This window comes from Siphateles boraxobius, unplaced genomic scaffold (genome assembly GCF_051911475.1).
Source record: "Siphateles boraxobius isolate OS27281-9 unplaced genomic scaffold, OSU_SipBor_1 22, whole genome shotgun sequence".
Lineage (NCBI taxonomy): Eukaryota > Metazoa > Chordata > Actinopteri > Cypriniformes > Leuciscidae > Siphateles > Siphateles boraxobius.
Genome location: NW_027508833.1, coordinates 6,971,314 through 6,991,960, shown reverse-complemented (window position 1 = coordinate 6,991,960; position 20,647 = coordinate 6,971,314). Strand labels below are relative to the sequence as shown.

The 20,647-nt window shown below is 42.4% G+C and overlaps 1 protein-coding gene and 1 long non-coding RNA gene across 3 annotated transcripts in view; one reads left to right on the top strand and one right to left on the bottom strand.

Moving 5' to 3' along the window:
* Positions 1-20,647, top strand: part of ttll5 (tubulin tyrosine ligase-like family, member 5) — a 168,355-nt gene that overhangs the window by 133,280 nt on the left and 14,428 nt on the right. The window contains exon 31 of one of the 2 annotated variants that reach the window (XM_077238519.1): positions 8,198-8,391. The exons of the other annotated variant lie outside the window; for it this stretch is intronic. Coding sequence (XP_077094634.1) covers positions 8,198-8,391 — 194 coding nt within the window. The remainder of the gene's footprint in view (positions 1-8,197; positions 8,392-20,647) is intronic. 2 annotated transcript variants of the gene reach the window in all.
* Positions 4,046-4,868, bottom strand: LOC143746327 (uncharacterized). Its single transcript, XR_013206493.1, has 3 exons — positions 4,688-4,868; positions 4,508-4,576; positions 4,046-4,378 (listed from the first exon to the last, which is right to left on the bottom strand). It is a non-coding gene; the product is annotated as an uncharacterized LOC143746327 (long non-coding RNA).

Here is a 20,647-nt window from a genome sequence, read left to right as displayed (position 1 = left end):
ATTTACATTTCCGTTAAATGCATTATATAAGTTACTGTGGAATATAAGTTGCAGCACGTTTCAGGTGATAAAAAAAAGTGACACATTCTGGAAAGTATGCTACGCGCAATTTAAACAGTCACTGAGAACAAATGTGTGTGATTGACAGAGTTATTTTAGTTTTTATATGTATATTAATATTTTGAATATATCATTTTTTATGTTAGTTTAAATTTGAGCAATTTCGTTATGTGCTTTTGTCATTGTATTTGTTTTTTATATATATATATATATATTTTTTTTTTTTTATGGTTCATTTATTATAATTTTAATTTTCGTTTTTATTTATTTCCAGTTAATACTTTTAGTGTTTCAACTTGAACTTATTTTAGTTTATTGCCAAGGCAGCATCTAATTTTCGTTTAATTTAGGTTTTTCAACTAATATATTGAAACAAAAATGAAACTCTCTCACACTGACCCTCATGTTGAACCCTGTCCCATGAAAGTGTGCATGTGATTGCTATATGCAAGTGTACGCTTTATTTGTTATGGATAAAGGACCCAACATTATCAGTGACTCTTATATCCTTCCAGTTTCTTCAGTGGAATTTAGTCCATATGAAATGTGATCCACTCATGTTTCTCTTTCAGCTGTGCATTTCACACTTAAATCAGATCCTGTAAACAACAAGCCTTCTGACTTAGCATGACTGCATGCACATTTATAATAGTGTTGCAATTCAGCTACACTGATGTCACTGTTCTGTGTCTCTAATTATTGCAATTGGAGATTTGTTTTTCTTGGCACAAGTTGGTTGTGTTCTGCAGGGGATTATGAGGAACCGATCCCCACCCCCACAGACCTTTCTTGACGGCGATATCCTCCTCCCTGGCACTATGAAGCAATCAGTCCTCAGTCTCCAGAGGGCTTCATTAAGCCATGGGACCCTCGGAGGAGGCGTCCATCATAGGCCTTAAACTGAATGAAATGGGCAGACGAGTGAAGAGTGTGTGTTAGTGTGTGTGGTCATCTGCATGTAAGTTTGTACGGTTTATGAGTCAGTCCTGTATCAGTGGATACTCCCCAAACCTCCCCATGAAGCACTGCTCTTCTTTTGAGACTCAACAGAGCCACATTCACTCAACAAGCTCCAGGACTTTGACTCAAATAATGGAAATGTTGTTGTATCAACTTGAAATCTCTGATGACATGTTTACTGGCGCGAGAGCGGGGCAACCTGTCACTTACATGAGATCCACCAATAGCAAACCACAACCATCATCCAATCAATTCCCTATGGACAAAATCAAGCTCTGCCCCACTTAATATACATCACAAAAGGAAAGAAAAGACAACTGCAAGTTCTGCTTCATGCCGAATTAAATTTGGTCAGTGCTTTTATCAAACACAATATAAGTTAAATGAACTCAAAATAAATAATGTTTTTTACTTGTAGAGTTATGTTCAATCAGCTTGCATTACATTAATATGAGCATTTATATTACGTAATAGTGATGTAGAACTTTCTTGAACTTGTGTATGACTTTGTTGCACAAACTAGCGGTTATAGTGAATTATTTATTTGCACCCAAGCAAGTTGTTTACATGTGCTTAAATCTCACAGAAGAAAACACTAATCACTCTAATGGTGATTTGAAACGCAGCGTTTACATAAAAAATATAATCAAAGACACTACAAAATGCTAAAACATCTACTATTTCTTAATAACAAATATTTATGTAGTCATAACTCTCTAAGATTTGACCAAAAATACAAATTATTCGAGATCATCATCAGTGAACTAAGCATGATCAGTGGTCTGTGACGTTGTAAGTCTTGGCTGTTAAATATTTTAAGTTGCTCAAACTAAATAGCCCAAAAAATACTTTAGTAGTTTGATGTACTTTAATGTAAGCGTTTTCTACATTCAGTAGTCAACCTTTAAAAAATTGTCTGACAAAGCCAAAGTTAGAATTTTTTTTTTTTTTTTTTTACAGTGCATTAGTATGCTTCACTATTTACTTTTGTTGATCTCACAATATAAATAAATGATGATTTGCACCATTGTCATGCACTTTGGAACTAATTTCCCTTTTCATTAGCTAATTTCACACATTAAACTCGCATATGTGACTACACTTTCATGCCAGGCGACTAAATATCTGTCGATGATAAATTTTTACATTTCACTCAGTGTTTGTTGTAATCAAAATTATTCAACCCCATTGCAAATCAGGTTTATAGGCAAAATATTGGCAAATGTTTCAATTGGTTTCCCCAAATTGAACTGAAATCCAACTTTTAATGACTTCCACAGTCTCAAAATTTTTCAACCCCCTGAATAGAATCCCTCACAACAGCACAAATCTGCAAAACAGGTGTTGTCTCAAGCACACCTGATGCAACTAATCAAGGGCTTCATTAGTTGCATCAGGTGTGCTTGAGCTAGAACACATCTAATATCTGAACTGGCTAGGTCTGTCAAGTGTCACATTTGACTGCATGTTAGAACTATGGCTAAGTCAAAAGAATGGTCCAAAAAGTTAAGAGAAGATATCATCGACCCTTTCACAAACAAGGAACAGGATACAAAAAGATAGCGAAGGCACTTCTGGCATATCGGCGCTGTCGGGCGGAATCCTCGTATCCCCAAAACCGTTATTTTTCAGGAAATAAAAAAACTGCATATTTATTGAGTTACTAAACATTGTATCGTTAAAGTTGGTATAATACATTATATTGCTATTATATACTGGTGTGTACCAACATTAACAAAACATTTCCCCAAAATCATATTTAATCGGAGATACGGGGTTTATGACTTGGGAGCAGGGAGATACGAGTTTACGCTGTCATTGAGAAGAATGGAACGTACGCAGACTTCGCTGCTGCAAGCTGTGTTCATTAAAGTCCGCGATCGCGTTGAGCCTTTAACGTGACAAGGCTTTAAGAGCTTATCAAAGCTTATGATTGTGGTTACATATATCTTCCTAAACTCTATTTTAAAAGTTTATGAGCTATAAGTGATGCAAAAAAAAAAACCGAGCTGACTAGGCTGTCTAATAGGCGGAAATTAGCCTAATCTGCACGCAAACTTACATTTGTGGCTCTAGGGTTTCCTTCTGCACCTAAGCATTACATCTTTCAATTTTTAACAAAACAGGCTTACTCAAATGTATCTAACCTAACTATTTTCACTCGTTATTGCCTAAAAAACAGACTAAGTTATCCAAAGATAGGCTTACTTGACGCCAGTTTTTTCTCCCATAAAAACACTAGTTGGCGTATTTTACATGCACAGTGCCAAGAAAGGGAACTTCGAGTCATTAAAATAATAATAAAAACAATAATTTAATGGTGGTATCCAAAACATTCAATTCAAGTATTATATTATATACATTTTAAAACTTGAATGCACATTTATAATAAGCCTATAAGTAGACATTTAAAATACATTAATAAGTGATATCATAGTTTAACAATACAATAAAATATATCATATTAATATAAAATAATATTTATAATATAATAAAATCACAGTTAAGGCTTGTGTATTTGTGTTTGTGAGTATGGTTAGCCCTTGTCTGTGTGCATGTATCTGTGAGGCTCTGTGTGTGTTGTTACATTGCCATCATACTGACTGTATTAAAGGAGAACTCCGGCGCAAAATTAACCTGGGGTGTAATAACACATTGGTACCGATTTGACTGTTCTCGGGGATTTGTTTTCATGATAATCGAGTGTAAAGAGTTTTATCTCTAAAAATTGTTTAGCTTATAACGCTAGTATATGGGGGCATGTAATACGTAAAAAGAAATCGCTAGTTAATACCACTAACAAGGCTCAAAATAGCCCCATACTAACAAGGTAGCTTAATGAGGGTCTCTACATACAAACCGAAGCACTGAGAACTTTGTAAGTGTACAGACAGTTTAATAATAATAATATACTTTATAAAGACAGTACCATCGCGGAGCCATCTTTGGAAAACAGCCTCGACCAGTCGAACCACGAACAGCCGTGCTACGAGCTGAACTGTGACTTGGAATCTCACAATTCAGCTCACTTAGCACGACGTTAGTGGTTCGACTGGTCGAGACTGTTTCCCAAAGATGGCTCCGCGATGGTACTGTCTTTATAAAGTATATTATTATTAAACTGTCTGTACACTTACAAAGTTCTCAGTGCTTCGGTTTGGACCCTCATTATGCTACCGTGTTAGTGTGGGGCTATTTGAGCCTTGTTAGTGGTATTAACTAGTGATTTCTTTTTACTTATTATATAAGTAATAAGTCTGGTCACACTGGAAGCCTCTTTTCCTTGGAGGTGCGTCTTCCTCAGCATCTGAGCATGAATACTCTGCATCCGAGTCCTCATCGCCTCCACCATGGAAAACTTCAAAATACACACACAAACCAAAAATGCATGAATGAGTTACATCTTTATAAACTGTCAACAGTGAGGGCTATAGTTGAAGGACCTTATCCAATTTAATGAGAAAAATGTAGAAAGCATCAAACCTACCCGTGTCAAACTGCACCTGCTCTGGAGCCAGCAGTGAGGCCTCCTCTTCCTCTACACCACCAGAGAAATCTTTTCAGACACATGGTACAATTTGTTTTTTGTTTTTTTATGTCTATTGTTGTGAAATCCATCTCATTTTGGCATGTGAAATCATGATTATCTCTCAGAAATTCACTCTACCAGCATGCACCATTGTATCCTCCACCACTGTTGCTTCCTCTCTCTCTAACGTTACACTCTCCATCAGAGCTCTCACTGTCTATTAGTGCCCTTGCCTGATCATATGGCACATTGACCATCTGACAGAGTTCCTCTAAGGACACAGACTTGGTTGCTGCAAAAAATAAAATAAATAAAGGTCAAATGATCGTTTCACTTAGTTATACGGCATGTTTACGAATGATGATAAGGCAAGAAGCCAGCTAGCTTGCTTAGAGTGATGAACATGACGTAAAAGGTAGCTACTTGTTAAACATGACGGAATGCCTTGACATTGTAAGCTACAATCCTGGCATAGTACATTAAATTATTATGTTGTTCCTCAGACAAGTGGCAGAACTAGCGTTAGAAGGGGTCGAGAGATTTTTTCTTTAAGCCCCACGAAAATCACGTTAGCTACCTCACCTAACATGACGACAAAACCAATACATAGCTGCTAACTAAGTCAACGACAGGCAATTTTTGCAGTTTAAATTTAATTTCCTCGACAGAAACAAAACCATGGAAGATTTCAATCAACAAGATAAGTTAACTTAGCTAACTTACCGTCCAATGCAAGACCTAGCAGAAAGAAAAATCTAGCATCCTCAGAAACGATACATTACACTACACTAGCACTACCATTACTTCGATCGAGATATGTCCAATGGAGTTAAGAGGTTTGCTCACAAGCTATTTTCAACACTTTAGATTGGTTAATAATTTGTAAAAATTACAGACCCACGTGGAGACTGACCAATAGCATCGATTTGTGAAAAAATATGAAATTGACCAATTTTGGACATACGAGGTTTCCGCCCGACAGCGACGATATGTTCCCAGAGACACCATTGGAAACATAGTTCACAGGTTCAAAGTTAAAGGGACAGTGTTTGCACTTCCTGGACAGGGCAGAAAAAGGAAGAAATCAACTGGCTGCAACCTGATTTCTGAGAAGAAATGTTCAGAAAACCCCTTGAGTGACTGCAAAAGACCTGCAGCAAGACATGGTGGCAACAGGTACTGAGGTTTCAGCTGCACAGTAAGGCGCGTACTAAATGCATGCCAGAACTCCAAGACTACACCACTACTGACACAGAAGCACAATAAAAGTACTCAAAATCATATAAGTCTCAGAACTTTTGAAGTTAGAGAGCGGAGATGGAAAGCAAGCAGGCAAAGCGCTGTGATTGCATAGTGTTCAGACTCTACGGTTTGGCCCGTGACCACCTGGCAGCATTAGAAAGGTGCCCTTTCCTGGCCCGCAACTCAGATCCGCCAACCGGTGCGTCCCGTCCACTCATTCATCAAACCCCAGAGGACTGAGACGGAAAGAATGCTTTCTCGTCCCCTTTGGAATCAATGAACAGTAGCCATTAAATCGCATTTCAGCATGGAAAATATGTTTACCGAGTCCAAGTGCTCACTCGGATGAAAACTTGTCTAAACAGGAATGAAATGTGAAGAATTCCTGTGTTTTGGTATGTCCGATTATAAAGTATTTAGTGGCTGTTATGATAAGCCGTGTCATTTCTTTCTTCCATGTGAGTGAATGAACTGGCTTTTGGAGGCTGTTGTGCTTGACCTGGAATGGCTTGAGGGAAACATGCTGCTTTTAATAAAGACTGAGATAAGGTCTTTCCTTCACAGGCTCAAACTCTGCTGGAAGATCTCATTAAATCTGAAATAGACTGACAGTTGTAGCATTTTTCAGATTCAAGCTAAAATTATAATGGTAAACAAAGAAGAAATATTTGAGATTCTGCTCTATATCTAGGAGAATAATCAAATACACACTACCGGTCAAAAGTTTGGAATCATTAAGAGTCTTTGTTTTTGAAAGAAGTCTCTTCTGCACGCCAAGACGGCATTTATTTGATAGTATTAGATTATTATTACAATTTAAAATAACTTTTTTCTATTTTTATGTTTAAAAAATTACTTCAGTGTCACATGATCCTTCAGAAATCGTTATAAAATGCTATTTTGCTGCTCAAGAAACATTATCAATGTTGAAAACAGCTTAATATTTTTGTGGAAACACTCAAAAACCTTGATAACATTCAAAAGTTTGGGTTAATACAATTAAAAGGGAGCAAGGGCACATAAATTGATTAAATTGATCAAAAGTAATAGTGAAAACATTTATAAATTTACAAAATATTTATATTTCAAATAAACGCTGTTCTATTTTCAAATACATTTTTGAAGGATCATGTGACACTGAAGACTGGAGTAATGATGCTGAAAATTCAGCTTTGATCACAGGAATAAATTACACTTTACAGTATATTGAATTAGAAAACAGTTAATTTAAATGATAATAATAATTCACAATATTACTGTTTTTACTGTATTTTTGATCAAATAAATTCAGCCTTGATGACCAGAAGGGACTTCTATCAAAAACATTAAACAATCTTAATAATTCCAAACTTTTGTGGTAAATTTTGCAGTAAATTGCTTTGCTGATTTTTATTTCATTTCATTTTATTTTTTTTATTTAAATTATAGGTGGAGTGTGTAACTTGACTGTTTCTTGAACACACACTTAGTCTATTTGGTCAGATAAACAGTCCCACCTTAAACTCAGTTCCATTGAGCCAGTGTCACAGTGTAACATCATGCTCAACTACTGATGCCGTCACAGTGTTAAGGCCTTTTTAAACCAAGGACTATAACAATAGCAAAAACTACATCGATAAAGTTTTACTAATCTTTCCAATTCTATGAGAATAGTGGAGCCCATACCATAACTATAACAATAACAAAACAGATAAACACAATTGCATTGCAATCACTTGCAGAACATTTTTCCCAGCTGTAGAACAATAAAATATTGACAGCGAAATCAGAATCCATCTGACTTTAAAGAGCTTGATTTTTAACCACTGTTCCTTTAACTTTGAACCTGCAAACTATGCTTCCAACGGTGTCTCTAGGAACATTTAGTGCCTTCGCTATCTTTTTATATCCTGTTCCTTGTTTGTAAAGGGTGATGATACTGTATCTTCTCTTAACTTTTTGGACCATGCTTTTGACTTTTGACCATTTTTCTAACATGCAGTCAAATGTGACACTCAACAAATCTATCCAGTTCAGATATTTCATGTGTTCTAGCTCAAGCACACCTGGTGCAACTAATGAAGCCCTTGATTTACAATTAAAGCAGCAGATGACAGAACTACGTAATGCTTATAATAAACAGGATGTTATCCTGCTTTGGTGTGAACTCTAATATAGTTGATCCATCTAGGTGTTAACAGTTCTTTATACTCTTCGGGAGAAACCGAACAACTATATGATTATAGTTTATGCTGCATATTAAACTGATATGTGAGAAAATATTTAAACCCCATCATAATTCCAAACATCACTTTTAAATTAGCATCCACAAGCATTTTATTTTCAGTAGTGTGTCAGACTTCAGGAACCCACAATATGAATGAATGCATGCACGTTCCCTAACTCTTCTCTTTGTTTGTGCCTCAGGCCGCTCTGGCATCACACACCCTCACACCTGCTGTTTCAGCACGAGCGTACACTTCCAACATCCCCGTGAGCCAGCCGTTCACACACACCCTGAGTCAGGCTGGCAGCGCAGGCGTCCTCACGCTCACACCCAAACCTCCCAGCAGCGCACCGAGAGACGGACGCGTGCGTAAGACTGTCCACTCTCTCCACAAGTAAGACCTGTGTAGGTTTCCTTCCACACTGTTTCACTTTCTGAACTTCAGTTGGGTCTGTGTCAACAATCTACATCTGAATCTGCTTCAAAAAGGGTCCTTAAAACCTCTAAAAATGTCTTTAATTCAGTTTGATCACATTTAAGCTCATAAAAAGTCTTAAAGCCTGATATACTCACTGCAAAGTTATTTTGGTTCTTGCTTAGGGGGGAAAAGAAGTTTGAAATATGTGAGCGGCGGTTACCTATTTCTATAACAGTATAGCAAACATCCCGACGCCGTCCACGCTGCTGAGAGCGACGTTTAGATGAATGTGAAAATATGTGCTGCACTTTCCTCTCAATAACAAAATAAACAACAGTAGTTTAATGACAGCAGTGAGAAAACAGCAGTTCAGAAAGCATCTGATCGTAGTGATTTGGATGTTTGCAGCAGCTCTGCGACTCAGCACTCCAGTCACGTTTATTTATGCAATAGATTATATACAATAGATTGACGTGAAGAAGCAGCTTTGCAGTATTAAAAATGAATAAACATTGTCTGTGTTGCCTTCAATTATAATTGCGGGCCCTATCATATACCCAGCGCAATGCAGCGCCAAGCGCAACTCAAGTGTTATTTGCTAGTTTCAGCCCGATGCCGTTTTCATTTTCACATCCTGCGCCGCGTTGTTTAAATAGCAAATGCATTTGCACCTATTTATGCGCCCATGGGCTGCTGGTCTGAAAATGAGGTGTTCAGGAGCATTGATGGTGCGTTGCTGTTGTGAGGAACTGAAATAGACTGAGACCTACTGAAACCTGGTCTAAAGTCAATGGCGCAATTTTTTTTTTTGTTATTTGAAGAGCGCGTTAGTAGTGCGCCTGTAGGGGAGTCCACAATGCGCGTACACTCTGTTTATTAAACACACAGAAGCACACAAACATGCCAAATATTAAAAATAAAAGGATTACAATGTAAAAGATTAATATTTTGTACATAGAGATATGATGAAATCCGGCTTGTCCCGTAGATGGTCTGCTTGCTTTAACCTTGCTTAAAAGTTGATCTATTTGGGCTCTGGAGAAGCGTTCAGTCTTTCCGCTTACAAATTCCTTCATGTAAATAGCGAATCCGCCATGGCGCGATCACAACTGGCTTTTAAAGGGAATGGGAGATGAGACTCTGGTTGGTTTATTTCACGTTACGCTCAAAACACACCCATTACTCATTAAGAGAATAGGGACAACCCTTTAGACCATTTTTCCTGTCGTTAAACTAGCAAAAGTGGATTCGGACGCCCTAAGTGTACTTGTGCCCGTCTGACCTCGACAGACTGAACAGAAGAAATAAACCGGAGAAGATTTACACCTCAAAGAAGGCGGAGCCTCAGAGCCACACCCACCTATTACATAATTGCGACAGATAAATGGGAGTTCGAAGGTGCTCAACCAGCCGGAGCAAACTTTTCCAGAAAGTTGGATTTGACAAGCTGTTTAAAACTCCCAAAATGAAACTCCAAATTAACTTCTGTTAGGCCTAATTTTGTTCAAAATTACGTCACACCAGTTCGTTCTTCGATTTCACTTGAAGTATATCCGGCCCTTAAAATATATTAAACGCTACAGCAAAACTATTAATGATCATTTTAAAAGGTCTTAAATTTGGGGTCAGAAACAGAAATGACGATATGGCCTAATGTGATTATTACACTTCCAATGGCTATGATTTAAAGGGCACCTATTATGCCCCTTTTTACAAGATGTAATATTGGTCTTGGGTGTCCCCAGAATGTATTTGTGAAGTTTCAGCACAAAATACTCCACAGTTAATTTATTATAACCATTTGAAAATGTCATTTTTGGGGCCTGTTTTAAACAGAGCTGTTTTGGTGTGTACCACCTTAAATGTAAATGAGCTGCATATCCCCGCCCTGCCTGTGGATGAGGGCGTAACTTGCATACCTATGGCTATAAACAGTCGATAGAAGCAGAATGGATGAGAATGACAGATCCGCTGTTTTGTATCGCATTCAGCCGTACATGTTTGAACCGGAATCAGACCCAGATGATGAAGAGACTCCATCAGAAGAAACGCAAATGAGAATGGACCAGGACATCTCGGAATGGTTATTTGGTATGTACTTATAGAGTTGTAATCGCGCCCCCTTTGCAAATATGGATGTGCAACACACACACAGACACACACAAACTGTGATAACGTTGGCGCAATTTTTTGAAACTACAAACACAAATACTGTGATAACGTTTGCTACGTACAAACGAAATTACATTTATGTGATGTTTCTGTCTGCACGCCAATATCCCTCGTTCTACAGCTTCGTGTCGATGTGCTGTGTCACGTAACACACACAGGAGGCAGAAAATCCAATCGCAGTAGTTTTTAATAGGGTAATCCAAATCGTAGTCTTCCAGGCAGGGGTCAAATCCAAATAATCAAGCCGTCCAAAAACAAGAAACAAAACATGAACAGACAAGAAACCAACCATAAAGTGTGAGGACATCTAACAATGACTCCGTACACATACTGAAACAGACAGGGAATATATACACAGATCTAACAAAACTAACAATGAACAGCTGGGAACAATGATTACGGGGAACAGCTGAGTGCAATGGACTGATGAGTGACAGTGACAGACAGAAGCTGGGAAATGAAGTCAAATGTGACGGAACCCGTGAGAACGAGGACCTCTAGTGACAAACAAGGGAAACACAACCAGACACTGTGACATAACCCCCCCTCTATGGAACGGCTACCAGACACTCCACGAAATATCAAACAAACACACAGGAGTTCAGGCGGGAGGTGTAGTGGTGGAGGTATGGGGGGCCAGGTCCGTGGAAGGGAACAGAAACAGGGGGTGATGGTTTAGCCGGCGGCCAGGGCGAAGCAGACAGTCCATCGGGCGGCCAGGGCGAAGCAGACAGTCCATCGGGCGGCCAGGGCGAAGCAGCCAGTCCATCGGGCGGCCAGGGCGAAGCAGACAGGGCCCATCGGGCGGCCAGGGCGAAGCAGACGGCCCATCGGGCGGCCTGGGCGAAGCAGACGACCCATCGGGCGGCCTGGGCGAAGCAGACGGCCCATCGGGCGGCCTGGGCGAAGCAGACGACCCATCGGGCGGCCTGGGCGAAGCAGACGACCCATCGGGCGGCCAGGGCGAAGCAGACGACCCATCTGGCGGCCAGGGCGAAGCAGACGACCCATCGGGCGGCCAGGGCGAAGCAGACGACCCATCGGGCGGCCAGGGCGAAGCAGACGACCCATCGGGCGGCCAGGGCGAAGCAGACAGTTCATCGGGCGGCCAGGGCGAAGCAGACAGTCCATCGGGCGGCCAGGGCGAAGCAGACGACCCATCGGGTGAACAGGGCGAAGCAGATCATTACTCATCATCATTACTCCAGTCTTCATTGTCACATGATCCTTCAGAAATCATTCTCATATGAGGATTTGATGCTCAAGAAACATTTCTAATGATTATCAGTGATGTTCAGTATCAGTTTTTTTTATTTATTTAATTTTTTTTTTTTATAAATACACAGTGTATATACAGGTCCTTCTTAAAAAATTAGCATATTGTGATAAAGTTCATTATTTTCCATAATGTAATTATAAAAATTAAACTTTCATATATTTTAGATTCATTGCACATCAACTGAAATATTTCAGGTCTTTTATTGTTTAATACTGATGATTTTGGCATACAGCTCATGAAAACCCAAAATTCCTATCTCAAAAAATTTGCATATCATGAAAAGGTTCTCTAAACTAGCTATTAACCTAATTATCTGAATCAACTAATTAACTCTAAACACCTGCAAAAGATTCCTGAGGCTTTTAAAAACTCCCAGCCTGTTTCATTACTCAAAACCGCAATCATCGGTAAGACTGCCGACCTGACTGCTGTCCAGTAGGCCATCATTGACACCCTCAAGCAAGAGGGTAAGACACAGAAAGAAATTTCTGAACAAAGAGGCTGTTCCCAGAGTGCGGTATCAAGGCACCTCAGTGGGAAGTCTGTGGGAAGGAAAAAGTGTGGCAAAAAACGCTGCACAACGAGAAGAGGTGACCGGACCCTGAGGAAGATTGTGGAGAAGGACCGATTCCAGACCTTGGGGGACCTGCGGAACCAGTGGACTGAGTCTGGAGTAGAAACATCCAGAGCCACCGTGCACAGGCGTGTGCAGGAAATGGGCTACAGGTGCCGCATTCCCCAGGTCAAGCCACTTTTGAACCAGAAACAGCGGCAGAAGCGCCTGACCTGGGCTACAGAGAAGCAGCACTGGACTGTTGCTCAGTTGTCCAAAGTACTTTTTTCGGATGAAAGCAAATTTTGCATGTCATTCGGAAATCAAGGTGCCAGAATCTGGAGGAAGACTGGGGAGAAGGAAATGCCAAAATGCCTGAAGTCCAGTGTCAAGTACCCACAGTCAGTGATGGTCTGGGGTGCCATGTCAGCTGCTGGTGTTGGTCCACTGTGTTTTATCAAGGGCAGGGTCAATGCAGCTAGCTATCAGGAGATTTTGGAGCACTTCATGCTTCCATCTGATTTCATTTTTCAGCACTACCTGGCACCTGCTCACAGTGCCAAAACCACTGGTAAATGGTTTACTGACCATGGTATTACTGTGCTCAATTGGCCTGCCAACTCTCCTGACCTGAACCCTTTTAGAGAATCTGTGGGATATTGTGAAGAGAAAGTTGAGAGACGCAAGACCCAACACTCTGGATGAGCTTAAGGCCGCTATCGAAGCATCCTGGGCCTCCATATCACCTCAGCAGTGCCACAGGCTGATTGCCTCCATGCCACGCCGCATTGAAGCAGTCATTTCTGCAAAAGGATTCCCGACCAAGTATTGAGTGCATAACTGAACATAATTATTGGAGGGTTGACCTTTTTTTGTATTAAAAACACTTCTTTTATTGGTCGGATGAAATATGCTAATTTTTTGAGATAGGAATTTTGGGTTTTCATGAGCTGTATGCCAAAATCATCAGTATTAAAACATTAAAAGACCTGAAATATTTCAGTTGGTGTGCAATGAATCTAAAATATATTAAAGTTTAATTTTTATCATTACATTATGGAAAATAATGAACTTTATCACAATATGCTAATTTTTTTAGAAGGACCTGTATATAGTGAAAACATAGGTTTTGGCTACCTTTACTATCATGAAAACTTCTCTTTTTCTATAAGTCAATGATTAATTATATATGGGATGAATATAGTATCAAAATGATTAACACCTGCAAGCACACTTATCAATGAACTTGATGCATGTTGCAGAAATGTTTTATCCATGCCTTTAAACTTGCGTGTGCAAAATTCAAAATTGAATGAATGTGTTGCAATTTGTACAAATAGAGAGATTTTTGTGAATACAAATGTTTTCTTTTGTATTAGTGTATCATAATTTGTGCATGCAACAAAGAAGATGTGCATGTGTGGATCATGTTACACGCGTGCATTCATTGAGTTCTTTTCTGAGTCAATCTCATTTTATTCATTTGGATTTTTGAGACTTTCTTTTCGCTGTTAAGCATTTCACAACCCACACACAAACAACTACAAATGAATAGGCCTGTGTGGCGAACAGGACGGCCGAGGGACGTGAGAGAACGGCGCGAGGCAGGTGGTGCGATTGCTAATGAGCAACACCTGTGAAGCACACCGGTCTCGCATCTCTCACGGAGGAGCGGAAGCATAGAGGAGGAGCGACGATGTTGATGATCGAGAGAGGAACAGGCCTGTATTTTAGTTGAGTTTTGTTTTTTGTATTTGTGTTTTATTTTAGCCAGCAGTCGTCCACGAGGGGCTGCTGGCCGTTATGTTTATTTTGGGTAAGCCAGCAGTCGTCCGCGAGGGGCTGCTGGCGGTATTTTAGTTTGTTTGGTTTTATTTTAATAAAGTATGTTTAAATGTTCGCCGGTTCCCGCCTCCTTCTTCCCTGAACATTGCTACACTGGTGCCGAAAATAAAACACAGGCCTGTTCCTCTCTCGATCATCAACGTCGTCGCTCCTCCTTTATGCTTCCGCTCCTCCGTGAGAGATGTGAGACCGAGTGCTTCACAGGTGTTGCTCATTAGCAATCGCACCACCGGCCTCGCATCGTTCTCTCACGTCCTGTTGTGTCAAAATGTCTGTTTTGTTCTGTTTTGAAAATGTTTGCTACAATGTGTAGTCATAAAAAATAAGCCTATTATATGAACGCAACTGCGAAATTTCATGTTACGTTTTTTCTTCTTTTTAACAGGCTCAGGAAGGAAATGCCATTAACGTGAAACGTTGCGCGTCGATTTCATATAGACTCTTGTCTGCAGGCTATATAGTTTTCCTCCCATAGAGCCTATTATTACGAAAAAGCTTAACGTCAATGCAGTAAGACGGTGATATTAAAACATTTGAATTCACAAAAATGTCTCTATTTGTACAAATTGCTACACATTCGTTCAATTTTGAATTTTGCACACGCAAGTTTAAAGGCATGGATAAAACATTTCTGCAACATGTATCAAGTTCATTGATAAGTGTGCTTGCACGTGTTAATCATTTTGATACTATATTCATCCCATAGTTATTTCTGCTTTATAAAGACACATGACTAGGCTTGATTCGGCTCATCAGTGATGTGTTCAGTGCTGTTAGCTTTTACATTTTTGTCAGTCCTTCATGGTTTAATCTGAACAGTTTTCTGGTCACCTGTGAAAACTCACTCATCGTAACACACAGATGTTTGACCGTGTACCGATATCAAAAATCTCATCCACTGCTGTTTCGAATTTCAAGACAAAATAAAATACTATTCAGCAATGTTTAGAGTTTATAATTCGACAAAAGAGTGTTTTTTGCACCAGTCATCAGCTGAGGTTTGCATTAGTGATTGTTGTGTAGAAGAACACATTAAGAATGTTAATTCCATTTGCATGAATTGTCTTCATCCACAGACACACACACCACAGGTTTTTGCCTATTAAGTAAACAGTGTGGTTGGGCGGCTGGGCTGTGCTTATGCGTGCTGTGGAAATCTGATTTTGTTTTGAGATTTGCAGACACGGCGGTGGGAGGTGTGTGTAGCACTCGGACCACAGAAAGAGAACCCAACTGCTCTTGTTTCCCACGATGCACTGCAGCCTAGTTATTGCACATTTGGCCCAATTACAGAACATTAGCAAGCTCTGAGAAATCAGCGGACGCTTCAGTAAGAGCATGTGGCCCACCATGATGGGGTCATATATAGCTGATTGATGTGGTGGAGGGATGTAAATAGTTGATGGATTTTGCCAAAGATTACCTTAATGTTTCCCATGTCTAAAACATAAAAAAAAAAAATGGAAGGTGCAAGTACAAACTGCAGACAACACAGGCTGGGCAATATAGCTCAATTAAATAAATGAAGTTTGTTAGATTTTAGAACATGAAGCAATGGATTTGTAACGTTCAAAATGAGAAACTCTTGGTCACTTTCTGGTTGTCAAACTTTGTGGAACATATTCATACAGTATGTCAATATGATGAAATACACTGGTGATTATTCTGTAAGGACACGTGACTGACTTTATACATCTATAAATCATTATCTTGAGACCTCTTGGTAAAGATAAAGTTAGTTCTGAGAAAAGCTTCAGCTTCATTTGTTTGCAGATGCCATTTGATTTGATATTCTGTATTTAATGCAATTCAGAAATTTTTAATTGTGACACTGGCATGCTTTTTTAGTGCCTCTGTCATATTTTAGTTATTATCAAAAATTAGGTATTATTCAAAAGCTTATAATATACACCCAAAATTCATCCTGTGAAAAGCATTTTTTAATTGGAAATGTACTCGGTTACGTACGTAACCTCGGTTCTCTCTAGAAGAGGGAACAAGTATTACATAAGCTGCTTACGCTACGGTTAAAGTCATCTTTTCTCGAGATATGAAGCCAAAAGATTTTCAAAATTTGTCCATTTATTGTCAACGCAGTGCAGCAGCTAGCAGACCTAGAGCAGGTTATCTTGCGTGCTCATTGGCTGCCCTGCGGCAACTGCAGCAGCCTACCACTGAGCCTTGCGCGTGACGTCACGCCCAATGAGGGTGCCCGCGCCCTCTACGCGTCACAGCCCGCCAAAAGGGGCGTGGTTTAGCGTATAAATCTCAGGCTCGGAGGCTGCTCACTGGTTTTCATCGACTAAATCGAAAATTGCTCGTGGCGCCACCACGGTCAGCACGGTCTCCCTCTTCTAGAGAGAACCGAGGTTATGTACGTAACAGAGTACGTTCTCTTATGAGAGGTTCTCTCGTATTGCGTAAGTTGCTTACGCTACGGGAACCCATTGTCAATGCCGTGCGCGCCAAGCATCCACTTCATGAGTCCCAGGGATTCCCGGGGAACATAAATAGTGGGAATCAGATGGCCAGCAGCGCGGGGCATACAGAGTGGCGTTGCCGGTCTATATAAACCTTCTTCATACAGTGCAGCTCAACCAGGAGAGCTAAGGTCACGTGAGAGTAGTCTGCGCACGATCAGATCTGGGCAGAACATACACACCGCTCATACTGACAGAAGTCTAGACTGCAGGGCGGGAACTTCCAGGTTATAAAACCTAACGAATGTAGATGGGGAAGCCCAGCCTGCCGCGTCACAAATGTTGTGAATGAAAATCTCGCTGGACCAAGCCCACGACGAGGCCACGCCTCTAGTAGAATGAGCCCTGACGCCCAACGGGCATTGCAGACCTTTAGACACATAAGCAGATGCAATAGCATCCACTATCCATCTGGACAGGCTCGGTTTCGAGGTGGCGAGACCCTTGGTGCGCCCATCAAACGAAACAAAGAGCTGCTCCGAGCGCCTGAAAGGGGCGGAGAGCGTAATGTAAGCCCTCAGTGCCCAAACAGGGCAGAGGAGATTAACATCGCTCTCACTGTCGGATGCTGGCAGAGCCAATAGAGATATGACCTGCGCTCTGAAGGGAGTGCCCATCACCTAAGGGACATAGCCATGCCTTGGCTTGAGGATGACTTTTGAGTCATTTGGTCCAAACTCAAGACACGCCGCGCTAACAGGCAGCACGTGTAAATCCCCCACACGTTTAACAGATGACAGAGCTGTCAGAAACATGGTTTTGAGCGAGAGGTACTTTAGGTCCACAGAGTCTAGTGGTTCAAACGAGAATGCTTTCAGGGCCTTTAGGACCAAGGAAAGATCCCACATGGGAACCGACGGGGGTTGCGGGTGATTCATCCTCCTGGCTCCTCTAAGGAAGTGGATGACAAGCTCGTTCCTTCCTACTGACCGACCGTGCGTCAACTCAGCGAACGCTCCAACGGCCGCCACATATACTTTGAGCGTGGATGGGGACCTGCCATTATCCAACAGCTCTTGAAGGAAGCTAAGCAACTACGGGACCCCACACGTTTGTGGGTCTAGATTTCTGTCGGCACACCATTTGGAGAACACAGACCATTTAGACGCTTAAAGCTGTCTCGTAGAGGGAGCTCTAGACTGCGTGATCGTATTCATAACCCCTTCTGGCAGGACAACGGGTATCCGTTGATTAACCATACGTGCAGAGACCAGTGCTCTGGATGGGGATGCCAGATTGAGCCCCGGGCTTGAGAGAGGAGATCTCTCCTCACCGGGATCGGGCACGGGGCTGTGCGTGACAACCGCATCACCTCTGGGAACCAGATTTGGTTCTCCCATCGTGGGGCTATGAGGAGTACCGAGTGGCACGTTTCACTGATTCTCCTGATCACCTGTGGTAACAGTGAGACCGGAGGGAAGGCATAAAGTGGGCGGCTGGGCCAGATTTGGGCCAGCGCGTCCTCGTTCTTCGAAAAGAACCTTGGGCAGTGTGCATTGTCTTCTGACGCAAAAAGGTCGACTTCCACTTTGCCAAACAGGCGCCATAGCAACTGGACTGTCTGGAGGTGCAGGGACCATTTCCCTAGGGGAACGATGTCCCAAGACAGTCTGTCTGGGCCGTCTTTCAGGTGGCCTGGCACGTGCGCAGGAAGTGCTGAGACCATACGAGAAGCCGTTCTGTCAGATCGCAGAGACTCCTGGATCTGACACCACCCTGACAGTTTATGTAGGACACCACAGACATGTTGTCTGAACGGACTAGCACGTGGCGGTCCCGTATGAACGCGAGAAAGCGCTTGAGCGCATTCTCGACCGCTATCATGTCCAGACAGTTTATGTGAAGGCATTTATCTCGGTCTGACCACAGGAAGAGAGCACCCCAATATGAGACAGCTCCCAATGTCACCCCCCGCTGGTACCAGTCGACCGCTAACCAGGGCTGCAGAGATGAAACGCAGTGACAACAAGTCACTCTGATTTGTCTGCGGCCGAGAGCCCAAACCTGGTGAGGCACTTGGGCGTTTAACCAGCCTTGTAGCGTGCGCATGCGCAGCAGGCCCAGCTGAAGCACTGCTGCAGCTGATGCCATACAGCCCAGCATCCTCTGAAATCTTTTCAGAAAAGCGATGCTGCCCTTCTGGAAAGATGCGGCCAGGTGTCGGACACGGCAAGCGCGCTGTGTCAATAAACGAGCCATCATAGCCACAGAGTCCAGTTCTATCCCTAGAAAGGAAACTGACTGTCTGGACTGTAATGAGCTCTTGGTCCAATTCACCATGAGACCCAGGCTTTCCAGATGACTGAGAAGCACTGTTCTGTGAGATAAGAGTTCTATCTCTGACTGTGCTAAAATCAGCCAATCGTCCAAATAGTTCAGAATTCGCATGCCCTGATTTCTCAAGGGGGTGAGAGCTGCGTCCATGCACTTCGTAAATGTACGGAGTGTTAAAGACAGGCCGAACAGAAGGATGGTGTATTGATATACCTGACCGTCAAAGGCGTATCTCACGAATGGCCTGTGTCGGGGTATTATCGGAATCTGAAAGTATGCGTCTTTCAGATCGAGAGAGATAAACCAGTCCTTCGGGCGAATTTGCGCGAGAATGTGTCTGGTCGTGAGCATTTTGAACGGCCTTCTCATAAGAGCTGTGTTCAAATATCTCAGGTCTAAGATAGGTCTTAACGCTCCGTCCTTCTTGGGTAAGAGAAAATAGCGGCTGTAAAAGCCTGACTCGCTCAGAGAAGGCGGTACTGGTTCTATGGCCCCTTTGCACAGCAGTTTGGCTATTTCTGCGCGGAGTAGATGCGCTACCTCCGCTTTCACTTTCGTCTTGGTCCGTGCTCGAAAGCGAGGGGGACGGCGAGCGAACTGTAGTGAATAGCCCTGCCTTATTGTGCTCAGCACCCATTCTGATACCCCTGGAATAGCCTCCCATGCTTTTACATGTACAGCTAGGGGCAGAAAGGACTCTGGGTTCCGATCGCCGAACTTCGTGGGCTCGTGAAACCGAACCGGAGGTGTGTGTGCGACACGCGCACCCTAGGTGCTTGAATACGGCGGCTCGCTGACAGCGATGGCTGGCTGTATCACGTGTGACGTCCCGATTGCATTGAACGGGGAACGTTTTGCGATAATATTGTGATGAGCGAGCAAAGCCTGGGGCAAAGTGTTTATTAGTAAGCGTGAGCGGTCGTAAGCAGGCACGTAGCTTACGTTCATAACTTCCCCGATGTGAGGCTGTTGTGGCCGTGTAACAGAGCTGGCAGCCAGTAGGTGTGAGCACAGAATTGTGGGCACATTTTCTATATCTAGCACTCGAGCGGCATTTGCCAGCTTTATGAGAGTGGGCTCTGTGAGTGTGTGAGACACGGGGGGTCTTGTGCTTGTGTGTAGAGGTGAACACTGAGGTGAGGTCACATATTCTACATTTAAAACACCAACGGCATGAGCCGGATAACCAGATATTATACTCTTTTCGAGATTTCTCTGGGTCGCCGTAAAAACGGTGGTTGTGTGCAGGCGAGCGGGTTGTGTTACCGACTCGGCTGCCAAATACACAGCTGCAGTAGCCGTCTCTGAGGGGACTGACAGGGCGAGACACTTTGATGGTGGTCCGGCCACGGCGAGACCCAGCCATCTTTTCCTCTCTGCGGTCGCTAGGAGGACTTTGTGTGCTCGGGTTTCAGCGCAATCTTAGGCCGAGGTCCCCGCGGGGAAGGCGGCCTGCGCCGGCTGGCTGAGCGCGATCTAGGGCGGATGCCTTGTCGTCGCTGCGAAGGCTGGGGCTGAGCTGGACGCTGGTTAGAGCTTTGTGCAGGTGGCTGGTCACGTGGGCGATCTGCAGCAGAGCTAGAGCGTCGAGGCAGGAAGAGGTTCATGGCCTGCGAGGTCTTCTGCACT